This window comes from Mytilus trossulus, chromosome 1, assembly GCF_036588685.1.
Source record: "Mytilus trossulus isolate FHL-02 chromosome 1, PNRI_Mtr1.1.1.hap1, whole genome shotgun sequence".
Lineage (NCBI taxonomy): Eukaryota > Metazoa > Mollusca > Bivalvia > Mytilida > Mytilidae > Mytilus > Mytilus trossulus.
In genome coordinates, this window is record NC_086373.1 from 88,025,177 (window position 1) to 88,037,413 (window position 12,237).

The following is a 12,237-nucleotide window of genomic DNA, read 5'->3' on the forward strand; positions in this document are numbered from 1 at the left end:
AAATTATTCATGTGTCATTAAAATTAATAGAGAACAAACAAAAAAAGGATTTTTTTGTGGGAAAAGCAGCCGGGCTAGCAAAACAATTATCCTGTCCCAAATTACCTATGACTTTTGATACCTTTTCTGAAATTCTCAAGTCACTAAATGTTTTACAAAAAAAAGAAGATGTGGTATGAATGCCAATGAGACAGCTCTCCACAAAGAGACCAAAATGACACCGAAATTAACATTTAAAGGTCACCTTACAGCCGTCAACAATAAACAAAACCCGATACTGCATAGTCTGGTATAAAAGGCCCCGAAATGACAATGTAAAACAATTCAAATGAGAAAACTAACAGCCTTATTTACGTACAAAAAATGAACGAAAAACAAATATCACTGAACCACTGAATTAGAGGCTCCTGACTGGAATGTTCATAATACATGTACACTAAATGTATGTTCATAATGAAATTAATTGAAAACAAATAATGGGAATTTTGGAAATAAAGGAGGAGGGTAAAAAAAAATCCTGTCCCAAAGTACCTATGACTTTTGATACTTTTCCTGAAATTCTCAAGTCATTAAATCTTTTAAAAAATTCTTCCTACAACACTTTACATCCTTTCAAGTACGCTCTGATTGCCCGCGATTTCGCGGGTGTGTTCTAGTTTAATGTTTATTTCTCTATTAGTCTTCAGTTAGTGCAATATATAAAAAAAAAATTCATTGAAAGCCTTGAGCTATGCTTTATTTTATTGTAACAAGTATCATTCCTCTGTTCCAAAACAAACAGTGATCACCAAATATGACAGAAGCCAGTCCAATCTTGTGCTAAACCAAATAGTGACCAACTGTTCATATATTTTCACTTACCTTATATGTGTTTTTGTATGTATATTTACAATCGTTATGTCTTTAAAAGTTAATAGGCATCTACCCGGTATTCCCTTTCAATGTGTGATGTTATTACTTTTCAGCTACTGCACAAGTTTTATCTAATACTACAGCAGATCTGTGTATATAATCAAGAACTGCTGCAAAAAAGTTTACCTGTGAACTGTTAAATAATGCAGCATGATTTGATGAACTGTCAGAACTGGCTACCAGATGACAATCATAATTTGGGGTAGGTTCTAATGGAATGTTAGTGTGGTTCTCAACTACTTGTTTAACTTTTCCCTGTAAAACAAACAACAAATATTTCACTAAGTTTGTAGTATTATTTATATTTTATCCTATAGCTAACTCTCAATGTCTAGATATTAGTCAAGGTCAAATGAAACCTGCCAGACCAATATCACCAGCTACACCTTATATAGTTATCCTATTGATAATTGTACCTGAGGAACAAGCTGACCATGAGGGACCATGGAAAGGGATGTCAAGGTCAAATGAAGCCTGCTAGATAGACTTGCATACCTTACAATAACGCCTACATCTATCTAGTTCAACAATTGCTTATAGTATCTGAAAAACAGACATAACCATGAAAACCTGAAGTTGAACAATAACCATGAAAATGAAGTCCAGTTTAGATGAATCCAACAGGACATAAATGTACACCTTACAATATTCCATACACCAAGTAAACTAGAGGCTCTTAAGAGCCTGTGTCGCTCACCTTGGTTTATGTGAATATTAAACAAAGGAAGCAGATGGATTCATGACAAAATTGTGTTTTGGTGATGGTGATGTGTTTGTAAATCTTACTGTAATAAACTGTCTTGCTGCTTACAATTATCTCTATCTATAATGAACTTGGCCCAGTAGTTTCAGTGGAAAATATTAATAAAAATTTACCAATTTTATGAAAAGTGTTAAAAATTGACTATAAAGGACAATTACTCCTTAGGGGGTCAATTGACCATTTTGGTTATGTTGACTTATTTGTCAATCCTACTTTGCTGAACATTATTGATGTTTACAGTTTATCTCTATCTATAATAATATTCAAGATAATAACAAACCAGATGCTCCCTGAACGGTTTGGGCAAGTATGGACACAACATTCAAGCTGGATTCCGCTCTAAATTTGGATTGTGATTAAATAGTTGACACAGCATAGGTTTCTGACACAGAATGAATATATTCAAATGAACTTAAAATTTTTGTTTTCTCTTAGAGCAATTCACTATGCTGTTGAATATTAATCCTCTCAAAAAAATGTTTGAAGAAATTTTCTTTTTATTTATGAAATTTCAAATGAGAAAAATTGAACCCAATTTTTTAATCACATCCCCCTTTCCCTTATTCCAAAACTAATTTCAATTAAAATATTCTAATGGAGTTTGCAACAATTACTACTCATTTAAATACATCATAAAATATTAAGATGTAAAAAAACTGCTTGTAATCACTGAATGGTAAAGATTATTTAAATTTATCAGTTGGTAGTAAAAAGTGAATATACATTGTATATTGTATATAACAAAGATTTAAGTTGATTCTGGACAAAGAAAGATAACTCCAATTAAAAAAAATTCTTGCAGATATTTCTTGCTTACTATACTGGACAAAGAAAGATAACTCTTAATTAAAAAAAAATTTGCTATTTCACAATATTGTGAAATTAGATATTTCTTGCCATTGCACAATACTGTGCAATTGAAAAGACTTGCTATTGCACAATACTTAATATAATAATTTTAGATCCTGATTTGGACCAACTTGAAAACTGGGCCCATAATCAAAAATCTAAGTACATGTTTATATTCAGCATATCAAAGAGGCCCAAGAATTTAATTTTTGTTAAAATCAAACTTAGTTTAATTTTGGACCCTTTGCACTTTAATTTAGACCAATTTTAAAACTGGACCAAAAATTAAGAATCTACATACACAGTTAGATTTGGCATATCAAAGAACCCCAATTATTCAATTTTTTATGAAATCAAACAATGTTTAATTTTGGACCTCGATTTGGGCCAACTTGAAAACTGGGCCAATAATCAAAAATCTAAGTACATTTTTAGATTCAGCATTTCAAAGAACCCCAATGTTTCAATTTTTGTTAAAATCAAACTAAGTTTAATTTTGGACCCTTTGGACCTTAATGTAGACCAATTTGAAAACGGGACCAAAAATTAAGAATCTACATACACAGTTAGATTCGGCATATTAAAGAACCCCAATTATTCAATTTTGATGAAATCAAACAAAGTTTAATTTTGGACCCTTTGGGCCCCTTTTTCCTTAACTGTTGGGACCAAAACTCCCAAAATCAATACCAACCTTTCTTTTATAGTCATAAACCTTGTGTTTAAATTTCATAGATTTCTATTCACTTATACTAACGCTATGGTGCGAAAACCAAGAAAAATGCTTATTTGGGTCCCTTTTTGGCCTCTAATTCCTAAACTGTCGGGACCAAAACTCCCAAAATCAATACCAACCTTCCTTTTGTGGTCATAAACATTGTGTTTAAATTTCATTGATTTCTATTTACTTTAACTAAAGTTATTGTGCGAAAACCAAGAATAATGCTTATTTGGGCCCTTTTTTGGCCCCTAATTCCTAAACTGTTGAAACCAAAACTCCCAAAATCAATCCCAACCTTTCTTTTGTGGTCATAAACCTTGTGTCAAAATTTCATAGATTTCTATTAACTTAAACTAAAGTTATAGTGCGAAAACCAAGAAAATGCTTATTTGGGCCCTTTTTGGCCCCTTATTCCTAAAATGTTGGGACCAAAACTACCAAAATCAATACCAGCCTTCCTTTTATGGTCATAAACCTTGTGTTAAAATTTCATAGATTTCTATTCACTTTTACTAAAGTTAGAGTGCGAAAACTAAAAGTATTCGGACGACGACGACGACAACGACGACGACGCCAACGTGATAGCAATATACGACGAAATTTTTTTCAAAATTTGCGGTCGTATAAAAACAGCAAAACTTCCTTAAAATTACCAATTCAGGGGCAGCAACCCAACAAAGGGTTGTCCAATTCGTCTGAAAATATCAGGGCAGATAGATCTTGACCTGATAAACAATTAAACCTCATGTCAGATTTGCTCTAAATGCTTTGGTTTTTGAGTTATAAGCCAAAAACTGCATTTTACCCCTATGTTCTATTTTTAGCCATGGCGGCCATCTTGGTTGGTTGACTGAGTCACGCCACACATTTTTTAAACTAGATACCCCAATAATGATTGTGGCCAAGTTTGGATTAATTTGGCCCAAAAGTTTCAGAGGAGAAGATTTTTGTGAAAGATAACTTAGATTTACGAAAAATGGTTAAAAATTGACTATAATGGGCAATAACTCCTAAAGGGGTCAACTGACCATGTTGACTTATTTGTTAATCTTACTTTGATGAACATTATTGCTGTTTACAGTTTATCTCTATCTATAATAATATTCAAGATAATAACCAAAAACAGCAAAATTTCCTTAAAATTACCAATTCAGGGGCAGCAACCCAACAAAGGGTTGTCCGATTCATCTGAAAATTTCAGGGCAGATAGATCTTGACCTGATAAACAATTAAACCTCAGTCAGATTTGCTCTAAATGCTTTGGTTTTTTAGTTATAAGCCAAAAACTGCATTTTACCCCTATGTTCTTTTTTTAGCCGTGGCGGCCATCTTAGTTCGTTGACCGGGTCACGCCACACATTTTTTAAACTAGATACCCCAATTATGATTGTGGCCAAGTTTGGTTTAATTTGGCCCAGTAGTTTCAGAGGAGAAGATTTTTCTAAAAGCTAACGATGCCGGACGCCAAGTGATGGGAAAAGCTCACTTGGCCCTTCGGGCCAGGTGAGCTAAAAATTGATTACAGTATTAAGGTCAATATGCGAGATTAATGTCCGGTAAACAGTTATGGTAGCATGTTCCTCAACTCCTCTACCCAAATTGCAAACTTGAATGATGACTTGTTATAAGCTGGTTAAATATATTGGTACTAAGTGTGATTCATTTTAACAATAATTAAGCAAACACTGAAAAACCTTTGTGATATAGCTTTTTTACACACAAAAAGTTCTTTGAAATATTTAGAATATTGTCAGACCCATCTGAGATACACATCTAACAACAAAATCAACCATTAATTTGTGGTAAAGGTCAGAGGAACACTACCAGCAAATATCCCATGGAATTGACCTTTTTCTAAATGTATCTGATAAACTCACAATACCATGAAAACCTAACATTGACCAAACCATGAAAATTTGAATATTGACCAACGGACAACAAATAATGTCAAGGTCAGATGAACCTATTAACCCAACAAGCATGTTCACACAAAAATCAGTGAATACATGAAATATATTTTAACATTTGATTATATAATCTGAGAATAAGACATAACAACAAAAACATAGTTTTAATGACCAATCATCCAATGAACCATGAAAATGAGATCAAAGACAGATGAACCAAACCAGGAAGACATGTACACACCTTTATACACTCATTCCATATGCATCAAATATAGTTTGTTTACAGTATCTGAGAAATAGACCTTACCATTGACTAATGAACCTTGAAAATGAGTTGATAAATGTCAGATAAAGTCTGCCAGACAGACATGTACATCATGTATATCACAAATATCTTTTAAGTTTTTATTATTTAAACTAGTAGTTGGTACACTGTCTGGCAGATGCATTTCCTTTGCAACTCTGAAAACTAAAAACCATAAAAAAAAGTTGTTGCTTTTATGAAGTTTATTTGTCCTTATTGATTACTCTTTTCTCTGTAATGAATGTGCCATCTCAAACTGAATTAATTGAAAATACATATTTAATTTAAGCTAGTATTAATGGAATAAAACATCCTGTTTCTATAACAATTATATTCTAATGGATTTAAACTAAATAATTCAAAAGTAAAAACATTTGAAATCAGCTGGGAGGAATATATCATTATCATTCCAGTAATCAAACAGCCTTTCATCTACTTAACTCCTATTACATTTTAATAATTACAATGAATGTTCTTTATTTCTATCTAGTCACATGTTTATATAGATAGTTTATGTGTCTGTGTTATATCTATAATGATGATTAAAAATAAAATTGCATAATTGCTTCAAAAAGGCTGACAAATATATCTTATTTTGACTGTAATGAAAAATTTAATCAACCATAACAACGCTGCTAATAGTTATCAAAGGTACCAGGATTATAATTTAGTACGCCAGACACGCGTTTTGTCTACATAAGACTCATCAGTGACGCTCATATCAAAATATTTATAAAGCCAAACAAGTACGAAGTTGAAGAGCATTGAGGATGTAAAATTCCCAAAAGTTGTTCCAAATACGGCTAAGGTAATCTATTCCTGGGATAAGAAAATCCTTAGTTTTTCGAAAATTCAAAGTTTTGTAAACAGAAAATTTCTAAAATAATATGGTCTTTTATTTTTAATGGCTGTGCATTTACCAAACTCCCCCCTTTTTCGAGTCTCATATTTATCTTAAACAAGTAATGCATCCTATGTTTTATTTTCATTTTTTCTTAAAAAAAATCATTTTGGTATACAATATATTATATATCAAAATTACAAAAATTACAAAAATTACACAACAATGTGATATTGCATCAACTCCCCAAAATTGATAATCCAACAAATAATTCTTTGAAAGATTTACCTGTTTAGTTGATTTAATTTAGTTGGTTGACATTTAACTTTAAACATTCTCCAGTAACAAAGCTCCGTATGTTGATCAAAATGTAAATCTTTTTGATTGGTATTTTTTTTACTTGCACTAGAAATGTGACCCATCCTGACATAAACAGTACCTCCAGATAACCCATTGCTGAGTATTTGAAAGATTTATTTGAAACATATTTGATAAAATGAAAGATATGTACCAGCATCAATAGTTATCAGATTATGGTGACAGATTTATTGTTTTAGTTAATTTGTGAAATGAGAGAATCTAAAAAGGTGATTAACAGGGCAGATGGATAAACCACTGATTTAGAAAAACTTCTTAAAATGATGAAGTTTTGGTATGTGCTAAATATTGCTTTTAAAAAAAAGCAAAAAAGAAAAGAATATTGATGTTTACTCCAATGGTCGATTTTTCAGTAAATAAATAATCATTGTTGATTGGTTAATTTGGTCCAAATTACCAGTATTCTGAAGGATGTTGGTGACCATCCTAAGCTTAACTTTCTTATTTACTGTTTATTCTATGGTCAGTAACAAATGTTGGTGACAGAATCAGTATAAACTATACATTTCCTACCTTCATCACTTTAAATATAACCAGATAACCACTGTATTTACTGTTAATTCTATGGTCAGTAACAAATGTTGGTGACAGAATCAGTATAAACTATACATTTCCTACCTTTATCACTTTAAATATAACCAGATAACCACTGTATTTACTGGAAACACTGCCTGGTCTAATAACATCAGCATGCTTACATAATTGTACACCTTCAAACACAATAATACAATAATTTATGAATTCATAATATGCAAGATTTCAATAAAGGTCTTTTAAGTTTTTCTGCGGCAATGATAGTTCCTGAAAACAATCAATTCAATAGTGTCAATTTATGTTAAAAGAGAGACAAAAGATACCATGCTAATGGACATTCAAACTCATGAGTCAAACAAGATTGCTGAGCTACACAAATACAAACATGTACCATTTTTGTCACAAAAACACAACTCTCAAAAAAACTGTAAAGATAAAGATCAGCAATAAATATTGCCTAATACAGTACAATTGAAGATTTGTTATTGAAACTTTTAAAAAATTTGAAATTTGAAAAAAAAAATTAAAAATTGAACCCCTTAGAAAAATTGGAACCCTGGGGGATACCCCCCCCCAAAAAAATTTGCAATTGTATAAAAGTAGACTAAAATTACATGAACTTGTTTCTGTACAGTGATTATTTAAAATAAAAGGTCCAGTAAAGTTAAAGTATCTATACATAGATTCTACCACTGCAATGAGTGTGATACGATATTTATCCACTTTTTCAAATTTAAAACGGGAGGCTGGCTGAGTGTTTTAAATATTTAAAATTGAACTGTCAAGAGTGGATAAATATGGCTTTACACGACATTTGGTGGTGGAATCTGTTTCTCTAATGATTTTCAAACAATACATGTATGCAGGAAAACTTATTCCTTCCTTTCTGCAAAATGATGTGTTCTTTCTATGTGACATCATCAGGCATGGTTGCCTTTTTCATACCTTCACAATAGAAAATTCAGAGGAAAGCAAGAAAATTAATCAGATTTAACTAATGAAGAACTGATATCGAACAAACCACACGTTGATAAATCTATTTATACAATGGGTGCAGAAAGGGATAAATTGACAAAAAATTAGAGAAATATATTTATCATGTTAACCTCACTTCTTTTATTTTTTTGTCTACCATACTAGAATATAATTAAATATATTTTTAATAAATGATTTTCCATAAATGATTTTTATTGTGAGTAAGTCTATGTACATATCATGTTATTATAATGTATACTATTGGTATTCTTACCCATATCAGCATGGCCAAGACAGGAACTTTTCAGATTTCCAACCTTCAAACCATCTCCACATATTTGCTCTATATTTTGCTCTTCACTTACATATAAAAACCCATAGCTTTCTTTGATTTCTTTATCTGAATATCCTGCTTGTCTAAATTCTCTTTTCCTCTCATGGAACTGTAACAAAGAAAAAAGAATGGACATAGTAAATGAACTGCATTAACTTATTTCTACTAGAAAGCAATTTTGTTGAACAGTATTAATTGTATACCAACAATTCTATAGAAAGACAGGAATTTGAATGCACTTCATGCAATTAATCACATTTCCATGTTCAGGGAATTGAGAAATCTGGATCAAACCTGAATTTGGCATATCTATTAAAATGAATATGTGTTCTATGATTTGACAACTTCATCGTAAACTAGATGGAACTGTTTTAGTTGGTTTTATTTTTAATTGTAGCAATACAACCTCACCATCTTAAATGTTCTTCATCTTTTAACCAATGCTTAGCATGTATCTGTATTTTGTCTTGTAATGGTTAAAATTGTGTAGGGCATTCATATATTATTTTTTTTCTACACCAAGGCCTTAAAAACTCAAATATTTACACTTTTAATACATTTTAAAATCACATTGAAAGCTCAAGACATACTATTCCTGTTTATCTTTTCAAAGGACTATATCACTTCTATACCTTCAAATTTCTGATCTTTTTGTATTGCAATTATGTTTCTCCCAAATCATGAGGAAATTAATTTGGAATATGTAGAAAGGAATGAAACTAGTCTATGGACATAAATAACTAAGTCATTCCCAAGTTTGATTTCAAATTTCTTTGTCCTCAATGATCATGGTTCAGCAATGGCTCTTTTGATTTAATAAATATTAACCTCATTTCTCACGGCTTACTTAAAATCAAGAAAGTCCAACTGTGTTATCTGAAATGCTACACAATTTCATTCCTGCTGTCAAGAGGTACCATCATAAACTGGTAATTTATGTTTTTTAGCCACCAACTTGCCCGTCAACAGTTATTTTGTTAGAATAGCAAGTTCATAAATCAGAACCTAGTGGTTTGAATATAAGTGCTACCCAAATAGATATAGGAAGATGTGGTGTGAGTGCCAATTCCTAATTTCCGTGGCACGTAGTGTAACGGGAATTAATTGTCTTCTCACGTAGTAGTTCGAAGGCGTATGAATTTTTCGGGCGGGAAAAATTATTGTGTTAAATGATAGGTGTATGTATGGTCATTTCTAGCCCTGCTTTACTTGAGTGAACATCAATTTTTTTCTGAGTGCCATGATGGATCCGGACATCGAGAATAGTGTTAAGCGGATTGTCGGGGAGGAAATTCGAAAAACGCAGAATGATTTGTTGTCGCAAATGGAAGGGATGTTTTCTATAAAGCTACAAGAATTCGATCATCAACAGAAGGAGAGATCTGAGCTACAAATGAGCAGTTTGTAAAACGAACTTTCGGGGAATGATGATTACAAGTTTCAAAGAAAGTCGTGTGAGGATCAGTTCAAATTCAATCGCAAACTAAGCGTAACTTTGAAGGAAGCCGATGCCAGTTTGGAGTCCAGGGATCCAAGTGCCAGCTTAGCCAAGAAGAAAATAGCTGAAGGTATGCAACTAATACGCTATAGACAGAAATTAGTGAAAATGGCCGATTCTTCCGAGATGGGATGGAAAGTTGTACAAGAATATACAGCGAATCCACTCGCAGATGATTCAGAGGACGACCGTAAGATTTTTAGAGCGCAGACACGAGCGGAGAGAAAAACAAAATCGGAGAAAGCCAAGAAGAAGAGACCAACGCCATATAGCAGGCCAACTTCAACTGCTACTTCTAGTGATGCAAATGGGAAGGCAAGTGGGAGGCCCGGAGTTTGTTATAACTGCTACAAGCCTGGTCACTGGAAATTTGAATGTCCAGAGAAAAAACGAAAGTTAAGTACAAATTTATTTAATGTTAATAAATTAAGGAGCATTTGCTCAGATTTAGTACATGATAATAGTTTTCAGGTGAATACGAATCACCTTACTGATAAGTCTTTACAGTATTTCATGAATGATGATAGTATTTGTTTACTCGAGCGTGAACGTATCGAACAGGTGTCTAGCCAGTTAACGGTAAATTCAAGTTTACTCACACCTGTAGGTAAATTGAAAAAATCAATACACAAATGGAGAGATATAGACACAAGCATGTATATTTTAAGTGTTATAGAAAAGGGATACGGTATTCCGTTTAAAGTACTGCCAGAAAATGTTGTATTGAGAAATAATAAATCTGCTAGGGATAACGGTGAATTCGTTATTGGTGAGATTTTTAAATTGACAGAAAAAGGTTGCATTTCAGAAGTTAATGATATACCTTTTGTGGTTAATCCTTTAACGGTAGCTTTTAGTAGATCAAAGAAGCCCCGTTTAGTTTTGGACTGTAGGCATATCAACGAATGCATACACCAGTTTAGGTTTAAATTTGAAGATGGTACAGTTGCAAGAGAATTGTTTGGAAAAGGCAATTTTTTGTTTAGATATGATCTTAAAAGTGCATATCACCATTTGGAAATATTAGAGGAACATAGAACTTATTTAGGTTTCAGTTGGGATTTCAATGGTATAACAAAGTACTTTGTATTCAATGTTCTTCCTTTTGGTCTGGCCAGTGCGGGTCATATTTTTACCAAAGTTCTTAAGGAAGTGATAAAATACTGGAGAAATCAGGGGTTGAAGATAATAATGTATCTTGATGATGGGCTTGGAGGTGCACATGATTTTCAATCAGCTGAAAGAGCTAGCTCGTATATAAGATCTAGTTTGTCTGAATTTGGTTTTTTAATAGCTGAAGAAAAATGTGTTTGGTATCCGCAGCAAAATATGACCTGGATAGGTTTGGTATGGGATATGGAGTTCGGGAAACTTTCCAGTTTCCAGTGAACGTATTGACAGATTAGTTGATGTTATCAGTAAAATACTTTTCTGTCTCGGAAAAGGTAAAATGTTGCACAGTGCAAAGTTTGTTGCCGGAATTGTTGGCCAGATTATATCAATGCAAGCTGTGTTAGGTAATCTAGTTAGGCTTAGAACTAGAGAATTGTATAACTGTATACTATTAAGGGCAAGTTGGAAGTCACTTGTCGCTCTGACAGCCCCGGCTGTCGAGGAGCTCAGATACTGGTTAAATTCAGTAACACAGTTAAATGAGCAAGGTAATGATCTGCATGAGTCAGATGTATGTGATTTGGTGGCGTTTACTGATGCCTCAGATGTAGGTTTTGGGGGTTATATTGTGCCCGCAGTTGATGGTATATGTGCCGAGTCGGTCTGTGACTCGTTAGAAATTCTGACTGACTGTGGTCTAGAATTACCAGGTAACAGTTTGAATACTGTAGTAGGAAGTTGGACAGTATTGGAAAGTGGTAAAAGTTCAACATGGCGTGAACTTGAAGCAGTAAGCAGAACAGTGAAAAGTTCGTTAAGATGTTTAGAAAACCATTGTTTAAAATTGAATACAGACAATAAGAATGTAACTAGTATAGTTAAAAATGGTAGCAAAAAAAACCGGAACTGCAAAATATTGCTTGTGAGCTAAATTATTTATGTTCAGAGAACAATATAAAAATTAAACCACATTGGATTCCAAGAGAACAAAATAAAATTGCTGATGGTCTGAGTAGATATTCAGATTGCGATGACTGGGGTATTAAAGAATCTGTATTTCAAATGTTAGATAAGTTATGGGGTAAACATACAATAGACAGATTTGCTA

General features: G+C 32.7%; 1 protein-coding gene across 5 annotated transcripts in view; it reads right to left on the bottom strand.

Moving 5' to 3' along the window:
• Positions 1-12,237, bottom strand: part of LOC134688472 (uncharacterized) — a 48,569-nt gene that overhangs the window by 22,958 nt on the left and 13,374 nt on the right. For 4 of the 5 annotated variants that reach the window (XM_063549239.1, XM_063549222.1, XM_063549211.1 and 1 more), the window contains exons 3-5: positions 8,459-8,627; positions 7,294-7,385; positions 1,039-1,167 (exon numbers count right to left, since the gene is read on the bottom strand). In XM_063549239.1, coding sequence (XP_063405309.1) covers positions 1,039-1,167; positions 7,294-7,385; positions 8,459-8,627 — 390 coding nt within the window. Of the gene's footprint in view, positions 1-1,038; positions 1,168-7,188; positions 7,230-7,293; positions 7,386-8,458; positions 8,628-12,237 lie in introns of those variants that run through there. The other variant, XM_063549248.1, reaches the window with a different exon arrangement.